At 34.8% G+C, this 24,729-nt stretch overlaps 1 protein-coding gene across 9 annotated transcripts in view; it reads right to left on the bottom strand.

Annotated features, from left to right (window-relative positions):
- The window catches only part of NOX4 (NADPH oxidase 4), a 189,392-nt gene that overhangs the window by 128,445 nt on the left and 36,218 nt on the right, over positions 1-24,729 (bottom strand). For all 9 annotated transcript variants that reach the window (XM_081281667.1, XM_081281669.1, XM_081281675.1 and 6 more), the window contains 3 exons: positions 13,485-13,582; positions 10,302-10,329; positions 1,484-1,556 (listed from right to left, as the gene is read on the bottom strand). In XM_081281667.1, coding sequence (XP_081137793.1) covers positions 1,484-1,556; positions 10,302-10,329; positions 13,485-13,582 — 199 coding nt within the window. The remainder of the gene's footprint in view (positions 1-1,483; positions 1,557-10,301; positions 10,330-13,484; positions 13,583-24,729) is intronic.

Raw genomic sequence — 24,729 nt, 5'->3', positions numbered from 1 at the left:
AGTGTTCCAAAACGGAGCTGGGATTGTGGCTCAGTTGTAGAGCACTTGCCTAGAATGTGTGAGGCATTGAGTTTGATTCTCAGCACTACATAAATAAATAAAGGTCCATCTACTTACTAATAAAATATATATTGATAAAAAGAAGTCCAAAACTAAAAATGTTTTAAAAAATTTTTACTTTTCCTTCATAAAACAGTGTTTCTCCCACAAAACTGGCATCCTCATGTACTAATGATGTTAAGATTCTATTTTCCTGTGAGGAAAATTTTAATTATTATGAAAAGTTTTAGGAGTTTACCATGTGACACAGTATTCTACATGTAGGAATTTTCCCTCAGGATATCATTGAAAAATAATGTGAAGACATGGATGTCAGTGTTTGTTTCAGAATTAAATAGTGGAAAAATGAAATCATCCCAAAATCCATAAGTATAGGAAAATAATATCTATATAGTGACATATTATGCCATTGTTAAAAAAGAATGTTAAAAAATATTAGTTGAAAGATATTCGGTTCACAAATTTAAATAAAGAGCAGGTTGAACATAATACTATGATATGATCTTATTTAGGGGAAGTACATGGATATATGCCAAAAGAGAAAGGTTAGGATTTTGAAGGAAATATAATGATTTGGGAGGAGATAGGAAGAGAAAAGAAATAAGTATTGACTTTACTTCTGAGTTTTGGGGGAGTGTGTATGAATATAAGTAGGTGTCTTTGGAAATATAAGCATTGGCTCATTTGAGTATATTATTGGGCAATTATTTTCAAAGTGTATATATTATATACATACATATATATATGTGTATATATATACACACACATATATATATATATGTTTGCACACCTCAGCAAATAGAAAGATTAAAGACTTTTTAAGATTTTGGTTTTGCTTTCTTTAAACAAAGTTTAATCAGAAACATAAGACACTATAAATATTCTTAAACATAGAACATATCCATCTGAAATAATATAAAAGTGCTTCTCATAATGTATCTCTAAAATTGCTCAAAATCGTTTAATATGAAAACCAGTATGAATGCATGTATCTTCGATTATTTTAGCAGATATCAACCAACCATATTTCCACAGCTCTATTTGGAACACTATGTTATAACAAATTGATATCAGGAAATTAGCTATAAAATAATTTTAAGTCATATATTCTTAGGAATACCCATCGTCCATATGTGTACAATTTAATTCAAGCCTGTGTACCACAGAAATAATCCTTCCTTCAGAAATATGTTTCTGAAGAACTCAAATTTCCTTGATCATTAAAGAGGTTTTACAGAACAGGAAATGATATTTACAATCATTTTTATTTCAGTCTTTGTTACTTGTAGCAGTCCATTACCTAGGACATTGCATTGGCTAAATGCTTTGGTTTATCAAGATATTTCCAATATATGAAAATGAAAATAATCAAAAGTATCAATACTATAAACTAGTAGATAACAAAACTTACTCTGACACTTACCTTATTGCATATGTAGATGCCGTAATCATGAGGAACAGCACCACCACCATGCAGACCCCTGTCAGGCCAGGAACTGTAAAAATGTACATAAGTAGGTTTTAATTTAAATCACATTGAGTAAAAAAGCACAAAAGATTATTTCCTTAAAATCCAAAATACTATGCTGTTCTGCAGGAAGCCAAACTGAACTTGCATATGTGCATGTATGTACCTCTCTAACAAGCCTTTTCAAAATCAGCACAGTTCCAGAGTACTTAAGACAAGGCAGAATCTTTCCTTCCTCTATTAGAGTTCTTCTTTGTTTCCCCAAATATTCAACTCAGAATTGTGAATATAAACCTATTTGTTCAAGCATATAAGACACCAAATGTCAATAATTAATGCAAGGGGACAGAGTTAACATTCAATATCCTGCTGTTTTTGGTTTTCTCTACCACAGTACTCAATATCGTGACTCTCCTCCCTCCAATATGGAGTCAGAAACTCCTCTGGCTTCAATTTCAAATAACTATATTTGGACTCCATTTCCTGGAATAATTTTAAATAAAAAAATGTCTTTTATACAACCTAAAGCTTTTTAAAAATAAAAATATGGAACAAAAATTGTAGATTTCAAGAAAACAAGATACTGTCCTGGGCTGAGGTTATGGCTTAGTGGTACAGTGCTTGCCGAGCACTTGCCTAGCACATGTGAAGCACTGGGTTTGATTATCAGAATCACATAAAAATAAAAAATAAAAATAAAGACATTGTGTCTATCTACAACTAAAAACAAAATTTAAAAAAAAAACCGTTGTGCGGATACTTTAAGAATACTTTCAAAGGTAGTTCCTCTTAGTATGGAAAACATTAAAATCAGATGGCACACTTTTCACATGACATGATGTTGGTTTTAAAAAAAAAAAGAATGAAATGTACAAACATGTGAAAATTAATAACAGGTAAATTGCTACAAACTTAGGATTAGATTATATAGTTTGTCCAAATGAACAGTTGATATATCATTCCTAAAACAGCTGATATCTTAGTATGTCCCTTTCTTATATTTTGTTATCAAATTAAATACCCTATATGTCTATGCTACATTTTTTAGTCTGAAAATCATATAAGTAACAGTTAAGTCTTAAACATCTCCTCTGAGAGACTCTTAACTCATACCAAAAAGAAAGCTACAGGAAGACTGTTGTCTGGAGAAGAATATATAATTCTCCCACTTCTCCCCTTGTCTAGCACCACCTACAGAACAGAAGGTGATTGTGGACCATGTGCCATTAAAAAAGCAAACAAGAGAATACAGTGGAAGGTCCACACAAGTGTTCATCTTTATGACTGCAGCAGACTTACAATTATTGGCAAACAACATTAGTACTCTCAGTGCAATGGAAACAATTGTCACTTGTAAAGGAGCACACGAAAAATAAGGGTGGTAATCTTTGGATTTTTAACAGTTGCATGCTTTCTTCTAATTTTTCCCATGATACAAATTTAGAAAACTAATGGGACATGACCTTCCCTACTATACCTAATGGCCTAATAATCACGTCTTTTCTATATTTTCTAAGGTCTTCCTTTTCCCAGTCTTTCCCTGTCTTCCAGGTGAGTGCTTCCATTAAAGGGGTTAAAAAAAAAAAAAAAGAGATATCTAATCTAGTTTACACTAAAGAACTAATGGTTCAGGAAATATGCCATTTAAAAAAAAAAGTGATGCCTACAAAATGGTCCATATATTGTACTCCCAAGTATTTACTCAAATGTAAACACAAACATAGCCACATAAGAATGTATTCAACAATGCTCATAGTTATTTTATTTTCTAATAGGGCACATAAATGACTCTGATCTCCATAAACACATGAATGAATAAACAATTTAGATATTATGTATATCTGGAAAATTAATCAGCAATAAAAAGCCATGAAGTGTCAATACCAAAAAAGGAGAGAACTGGATGCAGTGATGCACAACTGTCATACCAGTTGCTGGGGAGGCTGGGGATGAGGATCACAAGTTCACAACCAGCCTCAGCAACTTTGTGAAGCCCTAAGAAACTTAGTGAGACCCTGTCTGAAAATTAAAAAACAAAAAAAAAATTGAAAAAGGGATGAGGATGTGGCTCTGTGGTTAAGCATCCTTGAGTTTAATTCCTGATATTTAAAAAAAAAATTAAGCAAGGACAAAGGTGAATCATAGCATTATTAGAGTGGGTGAAAAAAGCAGAATTGTTTTACCCCCCAAAAGTACAAGCCCTATAATTACTTTTATAGAAAAATCACACTTGGAGCTGGGATTGTGGCTCAGCGATAGAGCGCTCGCTTAGCACGGACGGGACCTGGGTTCGATTCTCAGCACCACATAAAAATTTTTAAAAAGGCATTGTGTTGTGTCCATCTACCAAAAAAAAAAAAAAAAAAAAAAAAAAAAAAAAAAAGATTCTCTCTCTCTCAAAAAAAAAATCACACTATTCTTTAGGGATAAAAAGTAGAACAGTTGCTAAGAGAGGTAGAATACAAAACACATTGTTAAGGGGCACAAAAATCTTTGGGATAATAAAAATATTTATTATGATGATTTTAGGGATATTTTGAAACCAATGAAATTACATACTTTATATATATATATATATATATATATATATATATATATATATATAATTTAATGAACTTCAGTTATAATTCAATAAATTGAAGGTGATGAAAGAGCTAGTTTCTCCCATTTCAAGTAATTAAAAAAAGACCTTATTTGATTAAATGAATAAGTAAAAGTTAGAATTTTAGATGCATATACAGTATGAAAATTATGGTAGGAGGAGCCTCTACAACAATTTTATTGAGCCTTTATTAATGTTCTATTATATCCACACAGAGGGTCTCCTATGTGGTTTTGCATATGCTGATATTTTGCATATGCTGATATTTTGCATATGCTGATATAGATAGTATAAACATACTATCTATTATGGAATATCTGTAACTGCTTCATTGGAAAGACACTTGAAAACACTGTCTATGTTTAGAATAGAGCCACAATTTCTAAGATATGCTACTCAAACATTAATTTTCTGAGATACCAGTTTCTATTACTCAAAAAGCTTATAATCCTGCCTTGAAAAGACATAAGGCACACCAGTATATTAAAAGTCTCTAAGAAGTATTATAGTCAAGAAACACATGTAAACTTAAATATTTCCTCAAATTTGTTTGAACATAGAAACAAATTCCCTTTATAGCAGAACATTCAGATAACCAAAAGACTTATATAAAATAGTTGGCTTTCATCATTTGAAGATAAAGGAGAAGCTTAGACCACCTGGACAGTGGTATAAAGCTCTGATAGGCAAAACTCTATCTCACTGAATCTCATTTGTAAACTAACAAGAATAAATTCAATAATTTTAATGTTCCTTATGAAGTTGTCTATTTTGTCTAAAGAATTTATTTTTCCTATCTCCCAAATGTATTAAAAGACTAGAGTGTATGATTTTTATAGCTGCAGATTTCAGACCAATGAAGAAGAAAATTTTACAAGGAAAAAAGAAACTCTTACTATAATTACAGTGGAAAGAAAGAAAGAAAGAAAGAAAGAAAGAAAGAGAGAGAGAGAAAGAGAGAGAGAGAGAGAGAGAGAAAGAGAGAGAGAGAGAGAGAAGAGGGAGATACTAACTTAAGAAGCCCCAAGTGTAACCATTGGAAGTAAATAAGCAGAGGCTTGCCAACCCACTATCTGTAATAGAGATCTGTGCATCACAGAAAATAGTTAAACAAATATCTTATTTGTTCAGTAATGTTTGTAGACATAGTGTACTGTTAAGTGCTAGAGATAAATGAATCGTGCTCTAAAAGAAAACTCAGCTCGGTGGGGGAGACAGGAAGGTTAAGTAGGCAACTGCAACATGAGCATTAAGTGCTAAGAGAGAGGCAAGCATGGAGTATTTTCCAGTTCCATCGAAGGGCACTCTAACTCAGACTTGCCTAGCAACTCAGCCAAGTCCCTTATATTAGCTCCTTATTGCTATACATTCCAAGAGTCAAGAAAAACAGGCTGAAAATCATTATATTAGTGTAACTGCACTGGGCAAAGTTACCTGTCTAAATGAGTTACACTTATTTTCTTTTGAACCCTTTGAATTCTTTGAATTATGAAGCCAAACACTCACTTGTATTCAGGAAAATATAAGTTTCTATGTTTATTCCTATTGTTTGTTATCTATGCATATTAATTTCATTAATCAGTAACCTTTAAATGAATAATTGTGCTTTACTGTCATTTCTGGGTGAATTTGAGAGATAATTTATACCCATACCTAATGTGATCAGAAACATATGATCTTTTATAAATTATTCTACTTCTTCTAACTTAATTGGAAACATAATTGTGCTTGTTTGTGCAGATTTTTCCTAATTAAATTAGATGTTGTGCATTTTACTCTCACCATATAAGGTACTCCCAAATTTAGAAATATGTAGTATATAAACATTTTTAATGAATTTTTGGATAATAATTTAACCTAATTTTATTTTATAAATTTTTAATTGAAATACTTTTACCATTTCGCATGTATTAAGTCAAAGCACTATACTTTGTCTCTTATACTTCCCAGGCTTTATTTTTCCTTTTTACAAAACCATCTTAATTTCTTAGTTGTCAATTACACTGAAAAAATTTTAGACACAAAGATATATGACTGCAACATTGACCACACTATAATCCCAAACAACCTATCAGTGAATAAAAACATATTCCTTACCACTACAAAAACTGAAAACATGCATGTATTCATTCATCAATAACTTAATTTTTCCTACACACTGCATCTGAGAACATTCAAAGACGGCTATGGAGTATTTTGGTCAATAGTAAAACTACAAAATTGATTTAAGGCTATTGCGGAGGAGGCATTTCTCATCCCCTTGCCATCCTTAGGCTCCCATGTGCTCTGATGTGCCACTATTCAGTGGGCTCAGCCACATCTCCTAAAAAGCTTCAGACTCATGCTTTGGAAGCTCTCTGTCTATAGCTCCAGTTCCCAGTTCATTGCTGGGAGCACCCAGCTACCATAAAGTATTTCTCTCATGAAGTTATGTGAACTGGGCCACCAAAATGGTGCCCACTTGTTAATTTGGGAGGACTCAAATTATTTAAATTAACAGAAGTCCTACCAAAAACAGAAGGGGCAAAAAAATTTTCCTTGAGTTTTACATACCACAGAGGGAGCCCTGCCACACACCTGAAGAAGCTCACTTTCAAGAGAAAAGACAAAATTTTAAGGCAATAAACTATTCTACATATTGGTAGAATCACAATCTGTCAACTGTGATTTTAAGAATGAGCAGATATTGACCAGGCAAAGAAAAAGAGTTGACTATCTCAGGCAAAAGATAGATGATCGTAAAAAGGTGTGCTCAAGAGAATAACAAAATGTTTCATGAGGACAGAACACTAGCTTCCCAGGTATCAGGGAAGGCAAGTAAAATCATAATACTATGTCCCTCCCAAAGGCGCCCTAAGATAGAGCCAGAGAATTTGTTTTTAAGTATCTTATTTTATTCCAACACCATTTCTGGATACTTCTAGCATTTTATGCAAAGTAGGGGGGGGTCACAGAGTTATACAGCAGTAAAAATTATATTAAGTTTATCAATGTAATATCTTAGTCTTATAAGAAAATTTTTATCTTTGTAAACTAGACTTTGAAGCATTTTAAATGTCCCAAGGTTTCAAACAAACATTGTGCTGTAGAAAACAGTATTAATACAAAGATCTTTTTCATTTCCCTTAAATTAATTCATATGAACCAAGAAATAGTTGACTCATGCATAAGGTTTTGTTTTTCTGCTTTTTTCCTCTCCTATTTCTCATCCAAACATTGAGGCTTAAATAAAATATGTTTTTGATGACCAAAATTGTAAGCAAAACTATTGTTACTAAAGAGAAGAATATGAAATATTTTATAAGCAGTAAATATAAATCCATAGGCAGAAAGAAAATACATTTTAAGAATTTAAACATATAATCATGACATGGGGAATAAAGCACCTGAGGTTTTGTTATTTTTCATCATGAAATTGGTTCAAAAGAGAAGCAATACATTTGATAGGGTAATGTGCCTCAGTCCCCTATTCAAGTCTGATTCTTAATGAGTTATCACAGACAATCATTTATGATGAATCCTCTCAACTACTCAATCATCTTTGTTTCTGAAGTAAATGCTGACAGTCTCCATGATACAGTTTATTCTTTTCATGCTCATAAATATGTATAAGGTTAAGAAATAGAAGAATTTTTGTAACATTTAACATTAACATCAGGAGAAAAATTTTGAGGTTTCAAATATTCTTTAACAAATTGACAGTCTCCACTGAGATTTCACGGACAATATGCTTGAGATAGAAAAATAAATTACAAATGAAAAAGAACCAGAAAACTTCTAGAACTAATAAATGAATTCAGCAAAGTAGCAGGATATAAAATCAAAACCCATAAATCAAAGGCATTTCTGTATATCAGTAACAAATCCTCTGAAAGGGAAAGAAGGAAAACTACCCCATTTACAAGAGCCTCAATAAAATAAAAGAAAATACTGAGGAAGGACCTTAACAAAAGAGGTGAAAGATGTTTACAATGAAAACTACAGAAACTAAAGAAAGAAATTAAAGAAGACCTTAGAAGATGGAAAGATCTCACTTGTTCTGGATAGGAAGAATTAATATTGCCAAATTTTCTATATTACCAACAGCATTATACAGATTTAATGCAATTTCAACCAAAATCCAATGACATTCCTCATAGAAATAGAAGAAACAGTTATGAAATTCATCTGGAAAAATAAGAGACCCAGAATAGCTAAAGCAATACTTAGAAAGAAGAGTAAAGCAGGTGGCATCACTATACCAGAACTTAAACTATACTACAGAGCAATAGTAACAAAAACAACCTGGTTTTGGCACCAAGATAGACTGGTACTCCAATGGTACAGAATTGAGGATACAGAGACTAACTCGCATAATTACAGTTATCTTATATTAAACAAAAGCACCAAAAACATACATTAGAGAAAAGATAACCTCTTCAACAAATGGTGCTGGGAAAACTGGAAATCCATAAGCAACATTATAAAATTAAACCCCTATCTCTCACCATGCACAAAACTCAATTCAATGTGGTTCAAAGACCTAGGAATTAAAACAAAGACACTGTCTATTAGAAGAAAAAGAAGGCCCCAATCTTCATCATGTTGGATTATGCACCTACTTCCTTAATAAGACTTCTATAGCACAAGAATTAAAATCAAGAATCAATAAGTGGAATGGATTCATACTAAAAAGCTTCTTCTCAGCAAAAGAAACAATCAGTGAAGTGAATAGAAAGCCTACATCTTGGGAGCAAATTTTTACCACTTGCACATCAGATAGAGCACTAATCTCTAGGGTATATAAGCTAAGCATCAAAAAAACAAATAACCCAATCAATAAATGGGCAAAGGAACTAAACAAATACTTCTCAGAGGATGATACATAATCAATCAACAAATATATGAAAAAGTGTTCAACATCTCTAGCAATTGTAGAAATGCAAATCAAAACTAAAATTTCATCTCACTTCAATCAGAATGGCAGCTATTAAGAATATAAACAACAATAAGTGTTGGAGAGGATGTGGGGAAAAAGGCACACTCATACATTGCTGATGGGACTGCAAATTGATGCAGCCAGTAAGAAAAGCAATTTGGAGACTCCTTGGAAAACTGGGAATTGAACCTCCTTTGACCCAGCTATCCCACTCCTTGGTCTATACCCAAAGAAATTTAAAACAGCATACTACAGAGATACAGCTACATCAATATTTATTGCAGCACAATTCACAATAGCTAATCTGTGGAATCAACCTAGATGTAGATGAATGGATAAAGAAAATGTGGTATATATACAGAATGGAATATTACTCAGCATTAAAAGAGCATAAAATCATGGGATTTGCTGAGAAGTGGATGGAGTTGAAGAATATAATGCTAAGTGAAATAAGCCAATCCCAGAAAACCAAATGCCAAATGTTTTCTCTGATATGAGGAGGCTGATTCATAAAAGGGACTGGGAGGGCTGTGAGAAGATTAGACATACTCTAGATAGGACAAAGTAGAAGAAGGCGTCATGGGTGTAGAAAAATTGGTGGAACTAGATGGTCATCATTACTCTAAGTACATGTATGAAGGCACATATGGTGTGATTCTACATTATATATAACTAGAGATATGAAAAATTGTGTTCTGTATGAGTAATATGAATTGAAATGCATTCTGCTGCATATATAACAAATTATTCTAATTTAAAAAAAAAAAAAGAAAATGGAGACACACTTCAAAACCATGACTGATGTTAATGATGGCTTGCTTCTGGCTCTCAGCTATAGGTTTTAATATCACAATATACATCCTGCTAAATTACAGGATTATATGAACTATACTGATACCGGAATACTCTATTTCTTTCTAATAACTTAAGAGCAAGAACCCTTACATGTGTGTCATCTTCCACAGCACTTGTCACAACAGCCACACAAAGCAGGCCCTCAACAAGCATATGGGGTTGTAGTTTTCACTGGAAAAACATATGACTTGTGTTTGGTTGCTTTTACTCCTTATTCATTCATACTCAACTATGCCTTGTCCCTCTGTCCTCATTTATGCCTGACCTCTTAACATTTGTTCCAATATGTGAATTTTCCGTTTGTTGTACTTTAACATTTTTCTAATTGCTGCACACTTTGACTGGGCTTCTTTTCAGACATTTCTAAATCTAAGGATAGGCAACAAATAACAACTTACCAGTTGTGAAGAGTAGTTTTCTAGGATCCTAAGAAAAATAAAAAAGAAAATATTTGACTGAAAAATAAACACTGATATGAAATTCTATAAGAAATTTGAAGGGTATAAGAACCATGTAGTGGGCATGTCAGATAGCAGTCTTCCAGTTTAAGTGAAAGAGACTCAACTAAGTATTCTGACATTCTCATAATGCTATAGGAGATTAGCACAAGGGAAAGAATCCAATACAGAGAAGGGTTTTTTATCTGAGAAAGCTGAGTATTGGATAAGTCAGAAGGCCTAGGATTTAATCTTAATGACTGCTTATAAGCTAGTGGTATTGGTCCTAAGCCCACCCTTTGACAATTTGGGGACTCAACATCTTCAACTATAATGTGGGACTATTAATATAAAACTCTACTGCAATTGCCAGACTGCACATCAAGATGGTGGGAATCAATACCAATAAAATTTCAGAGGTTTACATACTTTAAACTTAGTGTAAAGATGAATAATTGAAAACTCACCATATTTCAAATACTGTGAAAATTGTGAGAACACTTAAAGAATTGGGTTATGTTTCTAATACTTGAAAATATTGTTATTGTAGTATTTATTTTAAAATATATCTCTCATACAGTAATGGAGTACAGTTAACCCTCTTTCTACCTTCTGCAAAACTTAGGTCAATCTCCAGTAAATGTGTGGATTTGATTTTTTACCCTCATGATGCTTAATACTGCACACAAGTTTTATTTTGGTTTTTGTTTGTTTTGTTGCAATGTGAGGGATCAAGTCGAGAGCCTCATACATGCTAGGCAAGAAGTTGGCCAATGAGCTACTTACCAAGTGCCCTAAACAAGATTTTGAATTACTTTATTTATGTTCCACCTTGAATCTGACTATATAGTAAGTAGCAAACCATTTATGTGGTGTAATTAAAGGGGCTTGGAATAAGCATCACTCGCCTTGGAGTAGCTCCTCACCTCCTAATGTAGGACAAATGACTTATCTTTCTGGTTTTAGAAACATGACAAAGTGTGATCTAGAGAAACCCAAAATACGAATAGCTAGAAAAAGAGTGAGCTGAGCAAAGTGACACTGAAATATAAATATATAAATATGGAAAGCCAAAATATGGAAAAATTACAATTGCCAGAGAAAGAAGACAGAACTGGAGAGTGAGCAACAGCTTCACAGATAACAAGATGAGGCAGAGTATCAGGGTCACCAAAAATTTAGTAAAGTATGTTTTATAACAAAAACTTGAAATCAACCTAAATGCCCATGAATAAGAAAAAAGCTAAAAAAATATAACACATTCTTATAAGAGAATGAGACAGATATATTCTGAAACAGTAGCCTTAATATGGATACTTATAGAAACAAGTAAATTGCAGAGGAATGGGTATCATCAAATATTACTCAAACATTTTAAAAGAAACACAAAATGATTAACTGTGACTAGCTTTGAAGGATAAACTTTCAGTTTTAATTTCATCTACTCAGATTTTTAGTATTTTATACCAAGTATATTGCTCAACATAAATTAATTTTAATAACTAAAAACCTGAAAAATACTAAAATATGTAAGAAATGTTAAGAAAAAGTATATTCATATGATAAAATGATTATAAGTACTAAAGATATTTGAATTGTAAAAGAGAGAAAGCAAAGGCATGGGGGAAATAGCTGGGGAAGTAACTCAGCATTAAATGGTTTTCCTAAGCATCTACAAATACCTGGGTTCAAATCCCAGCCCCAGCATTAGAAAGAAAAAGAAAATGATAAAATAAGAAAAGTATATAGCAAGAGCAGTAAATGTAAACACAAGTGTAATGGAAAGAGGGCAAGATAGATGCAGAAAGGGAAAAGGAAGCTAGAAATTTAGGCTAAGTTTGAAATCATTACACGGGAAGTGTAGTTATTGGCATTTTAAGGAGTAAATTTTTTTCTGTGATTCTCAGTACTAGGTATACTGTATAACCACTTGGCGAGCTTTTTGAAAATATCAAATGCCAATGCTTAATCCAGACCAAATAAATAGTATTAATGTTTTTAAAAATACTAGAAACAAGAGATTTACTGAAAGTTACTTGCTGTTTAGATTTAGTGATTTTTTTTTCTCTATTTATTGCTACTTTCTCTTCTGTTTTGTTCTGGGAGGGAGTTCAAGCATATGATTATAGCAATATTGACCCTAAAAATTCAGGTGATATGTAGAAAAGAAAACAGAGAAGATGGAGAACAAGTGTGTTGTCACTGCCAGTCAATACTAAAGGACAATGAGGCAGAACAGTTTTGGTGCAGTCTTGTCATTGTGAAGCAAAGGAAGCTTAAAGACAATGTGGAAGTACTGAGCAGCAGAGACCTAACCAGAGCTGTGCATACACTGTACATCAGGCTCTAGCCTACCACTTGTACATACAATTTTATTTCATGGGTGGTTTCACATTTTTAAAAAAGAAGCTAAATCAGATCCTGCCTGCAATAGAGTTTGGCTCAAGGTCATCTATTTCAAGGAGTAAAATTAAAAAGGAAAAAGCCTAGCAGTGGTACATGCCTATAATACCAATTACTAAGGAGGCTAAGGCAGAAGAACCTCATGTTCAAGGCCAGCCTCGTGATATAGCAAGAGTACCTCAAAATTTTAAAAATAAATAAATATAAAGGACTGAGGATGTAGTTCAGTGGTAGAGTCCCCCTGGGTTCAATCCCCAGTACCACAGGGGGAGGGGTGGGAGTGTGGAAGGAATCATAAAACCTCACTGATATTTTTTAGGTTAAATTATTGATTACCCATGATCCACAAATAGCCTTCTTTTCTGCCCTTTTCCCAAAAACATAGTATGTGAGTTATTAAAGTATTTTTACCCTATAATGGCACTGTCGAAACTCTCAAATAAATGATAGGAATTAGACAAAAGCTGTTGGGAGTCAGAAGGTAGACCTGAGTGGCAACCATCTGAACATTACAGAATATAAAAAGTAGACACTCTGCAAACTCCCATTTTCAGCAGGAGAGACTATGAAATAGTAATTACCTATATTTTCTGTTGAAAGGGAATAAAACTCAACTTGACAACTGCATTTTAAAAGCACTCAAAAGGAGAAGCAAGGTACAAATTTTCTGTGAAAATCACAGACCCTCATTAGTCATTTAATGACAAGTGAAAGGAAAATGGGAAGACAGAGACCACCCACCTCATCTTGGTATCTTGCTACATTCAGTTCAATAAAATCTTCACTGTAGTTCACTGAGAAGTTGAGGGCATTCACCAGATGGGCAGCCACATGCACACCTACAGAACACACCAGGTGCATGTCAACGAGATTTTCAGACACACTCTGTGTGGCAAGAAGTCAGTTCCTCCCACAATGTAATATAGGGGCAAAGTTTAAGAGCTATATGAGCAATGGAATATTACATTGAAAAGTAAAGCTTTAAAAATATTTTAAAACTCTTGAATATTGAGACTATCTAATTTTCAAAAGTTAGAATGAAATAGCCATGGTAATTCAGATTTGAAAAAAAAGATACATACTCAACCGCTGACCCCACCACACACACATACATATTTAAAAAATGCAAGTCTAATAACATTGACATTTACTGTTTTGCTTAAGGGGCTCCCGGGTATTTTAGGTGTTCTACATCCTTCATCTCTCCCATGGTTCCAAACCTCTCTATATCTTATACACCTCATTGTCATACAACATAAAATAGAGGCCAACTGAAAGGCTTTTGGCCAACTGAAAATTTTCACAATCCATAGATAATGTCCTAATCCCAAAAACAGAATGTTGGGAACCACTTCGGAAACAAAAACTCTGGAAAATAATGATCACCATTTGATAAATGACCTACCTATAATTGCACAGTAAAGAGTGTTTAGCTGACTCAGAGCTCATACAAAAGATAAAGCATTAGGAAATTACTATAGATTTCAAGACAAACTCATTTTAACATAACCAGGGGAGAAAAAAATTATCTTGAGGAGATAGATCAAGGAAGGACCAAATAACCCATACTCTCCTCCATTCCCAAACTTTTCCTATGGGTGAAATAAGGTATGAAACGGGTAAACAATATTATAATGTATTGGAAGGAACAACAGTTAACTAAAAATCCTGTGATCTTGACAACACTGCTTGTCTACCAGCTCCTCAGTTTACATTTCTCTATAAAATGATAGTGACAAAAGTGAAAGACTTGAGATAAGTGCTCTGCAATTGCTTAATAAGCCATCACAGTTTCCAACAATGTATGGAATGTAGTCATTCAAAAGAAGACATAGTGGGTGCTCCGCGCCGCTGCGTCTGAAATGATGAGGTAAAGATCATTAAAGGAGATCTGTCGACAAAAACCCAGCATCGTGTCAAGAAAGGGGCCCAGGTGGAGTGAATCCGCCACTAATCCAGCCAAGGTGAAGGGAGTCCATCATGACTTCAGCACGAGCAGTAAGGCTGCAGCCCCAGCTGCACGGCTCTATTGGCCCCATCTCCTTCTCCTCTCCACCTCTCCGCCTTGCTTCTCCCCAGCTGTCTCTCCTCCCAAGCTCAGTCTCTAAATCTAGATCTCAATTTCTTTCCCCCACCCCACCCGCTCTCCCGCGTGTCCGGTACCCGGACCGCGCGGCCCCGAGGTGCCGCCTCCCCTCCCCCAACCCACACCCCCTCCCCGGGGGTCCCGAAGGCCGCTGCTGCCGCCGCCACTGCCGCTGCCGCCTCCCGCGGAGCACCATAGAGCAGACTCTTCACCGCGCGAATGAGCTGCTGAATTAAATGAAACAGCTGATAAGATGAGTGACAATTTAAAATCCAAGTGATCCGAGAACACGCACTGAGCCCTGATCGGCTGAATTCAAACTCCCGGTCACCTGCTTCCCGCAGACAAACAGCCATGACTCGGCATTAATTCATCCGGCTGAAACAACTGGTCAGCCCTTCTCATCATACGAAGGTAAATGCCTACCGAGCCTTCATAAGTAGTGGCCACAGGTTTAAAAAGGGGCTTGGGAGAGAAGGACCCAACCGTTGAATTGGTCGCCCGGCAAAGGGAAACGACGTCATCAGACTGCTGCGGAGGAGATAACTTCGTTGAAACCGGCAGCTACAGGTGTGTGATCCCATAGCCTTCCCTCTCCACACATCGGGAAAACTTTAAGGGCCCCTCCCAGCTCTCCCGTGAGTGGTACAGCCAGCCCGAGGGAATCAGAGGTGGTGCGGGACCCGCAGCGCGGAACTACCGCTCCCACCAGGGCTGACTGCTGAGGTCTCTTGCACCAGCTACGGGGAAGTGGATACCGGAGGGCAAGTAAAATCCGCTGAGGATTCTCAGCCCCAAGCTCTACAAACTTAGGATCTGAGGGAATGGCAAACTGGAAGAGTGTGCCCAGTCGTTCATGAAAACAGGGCTCCCGGGAGCAGCAGACCTGGCGTGTAGCCAGTATTGTGGAGAGAGGGGCCTGGCTAGAGAAAGAGTTGGAAGTGACTAGACACAAGAGGAGGCCCTAGACACTCAGGATTGGAGACTCGCCCAGTCTGGGAGGAGCTGCTGCACAGTGATTGGTTCCCGCGTATTGACAGGAGAAACTTGACCTGGTGGGCACAGCGCCATCTACTGGAAGAGAAGTTAATCAAACTCTAAGACGGCATTTATTAGGTTTTTTTTTTTTTTCTTTTTCTTTTCTCTTTTTTTTTTGATTTGGGTTTTTCTTTCATTTTCATTTTTTTCTTTCTTGTTGTTTTATTAATTTTTTTTACAAAATATTTTTTTTTTAATTTTTTTCTACTAATTTTAATTTAAATTTTTTTATTATTATTTTATTTTATTTTTTATTTTTTAATTTTTTTCTTTTTTAGTTCCTATTTTTTTCTTCTTTAGTCTTTTCATTTTTCTTATCCCCCCTTTCCTTGAATTCTACCTGCCTACTCTCATTCTCTTTAGAGACTTCTTCCCTTCCCTTCAAATACCTTTCCTCCCAAGCATTAAATTAATTTATAGGAGTAAACAGTAACTCAGCAGTCAAACAGAACAAGAAGTAACATGAGCAGCTTCAAAAAACAAGGAAGAAAAGGAGTACAAACAATGCAGGACAGCCTAAATATTCAGGAGGACCTAGAGTCATCAGAAAAATGGTCATATAAAGAACTCAAGGAACACCTTAGACAGATGGAATGGAACCTTAAAGAGGATACAAGACGGCAAATTCAAGCAGCGAAAGAACACATTGAGAATGAATTTCATAAACAGATAAAAGAAGAAGTTAAGCATCTTTATCAGGAGATAGAGATTATAAAAAATAATCAAACAATAATTCTAGAAATGAAGGAAATGATAAACCAAATTAAAAACTCAATTGAGAGTATCACTAACAGAGTGGAGCAAGTAGAAACCAGAACGTCAGATAATGAAGACAAAATATACCATCTTGAAAAGAGTCTAGCCAACTCAGAAAGGCTGGTAAAAAATCACGAGACAAACATCCAAGAGTTATGGGATAACATGAAGAAACCAAACTTACAAGTCATCGGGATAGAAGAAGGTACAGAGATTCAAACCAAGGGAATGAGAAACCTGCTGAATGAAATAATTACAGAAAACTTTCCAGAAATAAAAAAGGAAACAGATATACAAATTGAAGATGCATACAGGACACCGAGCACACAAAATCACAGTGGACCAACGCCAAGACACATTGTTATGAAGATATCCAATATACAGAACAAAGAGAAAATATTAAAAGCTACAAGAGAAAGGAGACAGATTACATTTAGGGGTAAACCAATACGGTTAACCACGGATTTTTCATCACAGACACTGAAAGCAAGAAGGTCATGGAACAATGTATTTCAAACACGGAAAGACAATGGATGCCAACCAAAAATTCTGTATCCAGCAAAATTAAGCTTCAGGTATGACAACGAAATAAAAATCTTTCATGATAAACAAAAGTTAAAAGAATTTGCAGCCAGAAAACCAGCATTGCAAAGCATTTTGAGCAAAACACTACACGAGGAAGAAATGAAAAACAATAACCAAAACCATCAGTGGGAAGTGCCTCAGTAAAGACAGAGGGCGAGGGGAAAGACAATCATGGAGAAACAAACTAAATTTTTTTTTAAAAAAGGATAAACAATCAAACATGGATGGAAGTTCAAACCACATATCAATAGTAACTCTGAATGTTAATGGCTTAAACTCTCCAATAAAGCGACATAGGCTGGTATCATGGATTAAAAAAACAAATCCAACAATATGCTGCCTCCAGGAGACACATCTGATTGGAAAAGACATACACAGGCTGAAGGTGAAAGGATGGGAAAAAATATACCACGCACACGGTCCTCGCAAGCAAGCAGGGGTGGCCATCCTCATATCGAATAAAATCGACTTCAAGACTAAGTTAATCAAAAGGGATAAAGAAGGTCATTATATACTGTTAAAAGGAACCATTCACCAACAAGACATAACAATTATCAATATTTACGCACCAAATAATGGTGCTGCGACATTCATAAAACAAATTCTCCTCAAATTCAAGAATCAAATAGACAACAACACAATAATTATGGGAGACTTCAACACACCTCTCTCACCATTGGACAGATCCTCCAAACAAAAGATAAAGAAACTATAGAACTCAATACCACAATCAATAACCTAGACTTAACTGACTTATATAGAATATATCAACCATCATCAAATGGATATACTTTCTTCTCAGCAGCACATGGATCCTTCTCAAAAATAGACCATATATTATGCCATAGGGCAACCCTCAGTAAATATAAAGGGGTGGAGATAATACCATGCATTATATCTGATCATAATGGAATGAAACTGGAAATCAATGATAAAAGAAGGAAGAAAAAACCCTACATCACATGGAAAATGAACAATATGTTACTGAATGATCAATGGGTTACAGAAGACATAAAGGAGGAAATCAAAAAATTCTTAGAGATAAACGAAAATACAGACACAACATATCGGAATCTATGGGACACAATGAAAGCAGTTTTAAGAGGAAAGTTCATCGCCTGGTGGTCATTCCTCAAAAAAAGAAGAAACCAACAAATAAATGAGCTCACACTTCATCTCAAAGCCCTAGAAAAGGAAGAACAAAACAACAGCGAATGTAGCAGAAGGCAAGAAATAATTAAAATCAGAGCGGAAATCAATGAAATTGAAACAAAAGAAATTATTGAAAAATTAACAAAACTAAAAGTTGGTTCTTCAAAAAAATAAATAAGATCGACAGACCTTTAGCCATGCTAATGAAGAGAAGAAGAGAGAGAACTCAAATTACTAACATACGGGATGAAAAAGGCAATATCACAACAGATGCTACAGAAATACAGAAGACAATTAGAAATTATTTTGAAAACCTATATTCCAATAAAATAGAAGATAGTGAAGACATCGATAAATTTCTTAAGTCATATGATTTGCCCAGACTGAGTCAGGAGGATACACACAATCTGAACAGACCAATATCAATGGATGAAATTGAAGAAGCCATCAAAAGACTACCAACCAAGAAAAGCCCATGACCGGATGGGTATACAGCGGAGTTTTACAAAACCTTTAAAGAAGAATTAATACCAATACTTTTCAAGTTATTTCAGGAAATAGAAAAAGAGGGAGCTCTTCCAAATTCATTCTATGAGGCCAACATCACCCTGATCCCGAAACCAGACAAAGACACCTCAAAGAAAGAAAACTACAGACCAATATCTCTAATGAACCTAGATGCAAAAATCCTCAATAAAATTCTGGCGAATCGAATACAAAAACACATCAAAAAAATAGTGCACCATGATCAAGTAGGATTCATCCCTGGGATGCAAGGATGGTTCAACATATGGAAATCAATAAATGTTATTCACCACATCAATAGACTTAAAGATAAGAACCATATGATCATCTCGATAGATGCAGAGAAAGCATTCGATAAAGTACAGCATGCCTTTATGTTCAAAACATTAGAAAAACTAGGGATAACAGGAACTTACCTTGACATTGTAAAAGCTATCTATGCTAAGCCTCAGGCTAGCATCATTCTGAATGGACAAAAGTTGAAGGCATTCCCTCTAAAATCCGGAACAAGACAGGGATGCCCTCTATCTCCACTTCTATTCAATATAGTTCTCGAAACACTGGCCAGAGCAAATAGACAGACGAAAGAAATTAAAGGCATAAAAATTGGAAAAGAAGAACTTAAATTATCACTATTTGCAGATGACATGATTCTATACCTAGAAGACCCAAAAGGGTCTACAAAGAAACTACTAGAACTAATAAATGAATTCAGCAAAGTGGCAGGATATAAAATCAACACGCATAAATCAAAGGCATTTCTGTATATCAGCGACAAAACTTCTGAAATGGAAATGAGGAAAAACACTCCATTCACAATATCCTCAAAAAAAATAAAATACTTGGGAATCAACCTAACAAAAGAGGTGAAAGATTTATACAATGAAAACTACAGAACCCTAAAGAGAGAAGTAGAAGAAGATCTTAGAAGATGGAAAAATATACCCTGTTCATGGATAGGCAGAACTAACATCATCAAAATGGCGATATTACCAAAAGTTCTCTATAGATTTAATGCAATGCCAATCAAAATCCCAACGGCATTTCTTGTAGAAATAGATAAAGCAATCATGAAATTCATATGGAAAAATAAAAGACCCAGAATAGCAAAAGCAATTCTAAGCAGAAAGTGTGAATCAGGCGGTATAGCAATACCAGATTTCAAAATATATTACAGAGCAATAGTGACAAAAACAGCATGGTACTGGTACCAAAACAGGCGGGTGGACCAATGGTATAAAATAGAGGACACAGAGACTAATCCACAAAGTTACAACTATCTTATATTTGATAAAGGGGCTATAAGCATGCAATGGAGGAAGGATAGCATCTTCAACAAATGGTGTTGGGAAAACTGGAAATCCATATGCAACAAAATGAAACTGAATCCCTTTCTCTCGCCATGCACAAAAGTTAACTCAAAATGGATCAAGGAGCTTGATATCAAATCAGAAACTCTGCGTCTGATAGAAGAAAAAGTTGGCTCCAATCTACAGATTGTGGGGTCGGGCTCCAAATTCCTTAATAGGACACCCATAGCACCAGAGTTAACAACTAGAATCAACAAATGGGACTTAATTAAACTTAAAAGTTTTTTCTCAGCAAGAGAAACAATAAGAGAGGTAAATACGGAGCCTACATCCTGGGAACAAATTTTTACGCCTCACACTTCAGATAGAGCCCTAATATCCAGAGTATACAAAGAACTCAAAAAATTAGACAATAAGATAACAAATAACCCAATCAACAAATGGGCCAAGGACCTGAACAGACACTTCTCAGAGGAGGATATACAATCAATCAACAAGTACATGAAAAAATGCTCTCCATCTCTAGCAGTCAGAGAAATGCAAATCAAAACCACCCTAAGATACCATCTCACTCCAGTAAGATTGGCAGCCACTATGAAGTCAAACAACAACAAGTGCTGGCGAGGATGTGGAGAAAAGGGTACACTTGTACATTGCTGGTGGGACTGCAAATTGGTGCGGCCAATTTGGAAAGCAGTTTGGAGATTCCTGGGAAAGCTGGGAATGGAACCACCATTTGACCCTGCTATTGCCCTTCTCGGACTATTTCCTGAAGACCTTCAAAGAGCATGCTACAGGGATAGTGCCACATCGATGTTCATAGCAACACAATTCACAATAGCTAGACTGTGGAACCAACCCAGATGCCCTTCAACAGATGAATGGATAAAAAAAAAATGTGGCATCTATACACAATGGAGTACTATGCAGCAATAAAAAATGACAAAATCATAGAATTTTCAGGGAAATGGATGGCACTAGAGCAGATTATGCTTAGTGAAGCTAGCCAAACCCTAAAAAACAAATACCAAATGCCTTCTTTGATATAATGAGAGCAACTATGAACAGAGCAGGGAGGAAGAGTAGGAAGAAAAGATTAACATTAAACAGAGACATGAGATGGGAGGGAAAGGGAAAGAAAAGGGAAATTGCATGGAAATGAAGGGAGACCCTCATTGCTAAACAAAATTACATATAAGAGGTTGTGAGGGGAATGGGAAAATAAACAAAGAGAGAAATGAATTACAGTAGATGGGGTAGAGAGAGAAGTTGGGAGGGGAGGGGAGGGGGGATAGTAGGGGATAGGAAAGGTAGCAGAATACAACAATTACTAATGGGGCATTATGTAAAATTGTGGATGTGTAACCAACGTGATTCTGCAATCTGCATTTGGGGTAAAATTGGGGGTTCATAACCCACTTCAATCTAATGTATGAAATATGATATGTCAAGAGCTTTGTAATGTTGTGAACAACCAATAAAAAAATTTAAAAAAAAAAACAAAAAACAAAAGAAGACATAGTGGGGAAAGCAGAGAACTCTATGATCCCTGGCAAGCCAGAATAAAAATACAGAGAGACTAGGAGCAATAGATTACAAAAACTAATGAAAGTGAGAGGGAACTGAATGCTAAATAAACTCAAAGTTGACTGAAAGGACTTATAAGGTCATCAAATTAGAAGTGGGGAAAAGGTCACATTAAAAGTAGACAAATGAATACTTATTAGAAAGTTAATCAGGAGAGTGTGGTTTCAGTAAAAGAACAGACAGAACAATTGAACAGAATAAAAAGGCCAGAAATAGACTGTGAATAAAGTCAACTGTTCTTTGACAAAGAAGCAAAGCGAATGGAATGGAGGGGAAAAAATAGAATTTTCAACAAATGGTTCTGGAACAGTTGAAAATTGACATTTTAAAAAAAATGAGTCTAGACATATACCTCACATATTTCATTAAAATTAACTCAAAATGGATCACAGAACTAAATGTAAAATTTCAAACTATAATACCCCAAAAGCCAACATGAGGAAATATGTAAATTACCTCGGGCTTGATGATGACTTTTTATTTATTATAATCAATCATTATCATTTCATAATCAATCATTATCATTTTAATTGTACTTGTTTATGGGGTACAGGGTGATAATTCATTACACGTATACAATGGGTGATGTTTTAATCAAGGTAATTATCATGTCCATGTCCTTGAACATTTTTAAAAATTTTTGGTTAACACATAATATTTGCACACATATAAGAAGAAGTACAGTGTGGCATTTCAAAAGGGTATACAATATTTATTTCCATTAGCTAATAATGTTGAGGATTTTTTCAAACTTATTCATCATTCTTCTTTTGAGGAGTATCTATTCATATAATTTACCCATTTTGAATTAGATTATTTGTTTTGGGTTGTTGAGTTTTAAAATTTTTTGTATATTCTGAATATTAATCTTTCATTGGATGAATAGTTTCTAAAACTCTTTCTCATTCTGTAGATTGTTTCTTCACTCTGTTGACTATTTCTTTTGCTCCTCAGAAACTTAATTTAATATAATCCTGCTTGTCTGGTTTTTGCTTTGAATGCCTATAATTTGGGAGTCTTATAAAACAGAGGTATGCCTATTCCAATGTCTTGAAATGTTTCCTTGTTTTCTCTAGTGATTGCATAGTTTCAGGTCTTATATTTATATCTTTGAACTATTTTGAGTTAATTTTGTATGTGTGTGAAAGATAGGGGTCAACTTTCAGTATTATACAGGTGAATATTTCATTTTCCCAGCACCATTAATTGAAGAGTCTTTCTTTTTCTCCAACATAGGCTTTTACACTTTTGTTGGAAATCTGTTGCCTATATACTCATGGGGTTATTCCTGGGCTCTGTTCCATTAGTCTGTGTGTCTGCCTTTTGCCAATACTATGCTGTTTTGGTTACCATAGCTTTGTAGTATATTTTGAAGCCAGATAGTGTGATGTCCTCTGCTTTGTTCTTTTTGCTCAAGATTGCTTTGGCTATTCTGAATTCTTTTATGCTTCCATGTACTTTTTTAGGATCATATTTTCTATCTATATAAAGAAAGACTCGAGATATAAAGAATGTCATTGGTATTTTAGCGGGAATTGTATTGAAACTATAATTTGATGATGACCTTTGGATATAGCACCAAAGGCATGATTCATGAAAAAAAAAAAAAGGATTGATAATCTGGACTTCATTAAGGACAAGTCACCAGACTGGGAGAAAATATTTGCAAAAGTCATATCTGATGAAGGATTTTTATCCAAAATAAACAAAAAACACTTAAAACTCAACAATAATAAAATATAAAATGTGATTACAAAAGAGTCAATAAAGAGGACATATAGATGACAAATAAGCATACCTGCCATGTATGATGCTCCACATCATGTATCTTCAGGGAAACATAATTAAAACAACAAAATACCACTTTATAACTGTTAGCATGGCCAAAACCCATAACACTGACAACTCCAAATCCTGGTGCAGATGTGGAGAAATAGGAATTATCAAGGTAATTATCATGCCTCACTCACTGATAGTGAAAATTCAAAATGGTATAGTCACTTTTGAAGACAGTTTGTAATCCTGCCATACATACTCTTTCCATACATTAGAACATTTTCATATTTTCCCAAACAAGTTTAAAACTATGTTCACATGAAAACCCAAACACAGATGTTTGCAGGAGATTTATTTATAATTGCTATAAGTTGAAAGCAACTGAAGATATCCTTCAGAAGGTGAAGGGATAAATTAATTGAGGTATATCCAGACCAGGGAATATTATTCAAAGCTAACAAGACTGAGCAGCCAAGTCATAAAAACATGTGGAAGGAACTTGAATTCATATTACTAAATGAACAAAGCCAATCTGAAAAGGCTCTATTCTATATGATTCCAACTGTATGACCTTCTGAAGAGGTAAATCTATAAAAACTACAAAAAGATCAGTGGTTGCCAGGGATTATACAAAAGTGAATGATGAACTGTATAGCTCAGCGGAAACACAGGACAGTGAAAAATACTCTGCATGATACTAGCAGTGGATATGTGTTAATATACACTTGTCCAGACCCACAGATTGCACAATACTAAGAGTGAACCCTTGACAGTAGAATGAATCAGACATAACTTTCCTATGTTCATATATGAATACATGATCAGTGAAACTCCACATCATGTACAACCACAAAAATGGGAAGTTATACTCCATGTATGTATGATATGTCAAAATACATTCTACTGCCATGTATAACTAAAAAGAACAAATTAAAATTTGTTTTAAAAAGAGTGAGCCCTAACATTAGCTATGGACTTTGAGTAATAAATACATGCACATGTAGACTCAATTGTAACAAACTGATTATACCATTCTGTTGGCAGATGTTGATAATGAGGGAGGCTATGTATGAAAAGATGGTAGGCAAAGAGAGTATATGGAAAAATCTCTTCTCAGTTTTGTTATGAACTTACTACATTTGCTCTAAAAAAATGATTTTTAATTTTTTTT

This window comes from Spermophilus citellus, assembly GCF_964194105.1.
Source record: "Spermophilus citellus genome assembly, chromosome: 2".
Lineage (NCBI taxonomy): Eukaryota > Metazoa > Chordata > Mammalia > Rodentia > Sciuridae > Spermophilus > Spermophilus citellus.
The sequence above is the reverse complement of the archived record's forward strand: the minus strand, read 5'-3'. Positions and strand labels throughout refer to the sequence as shown.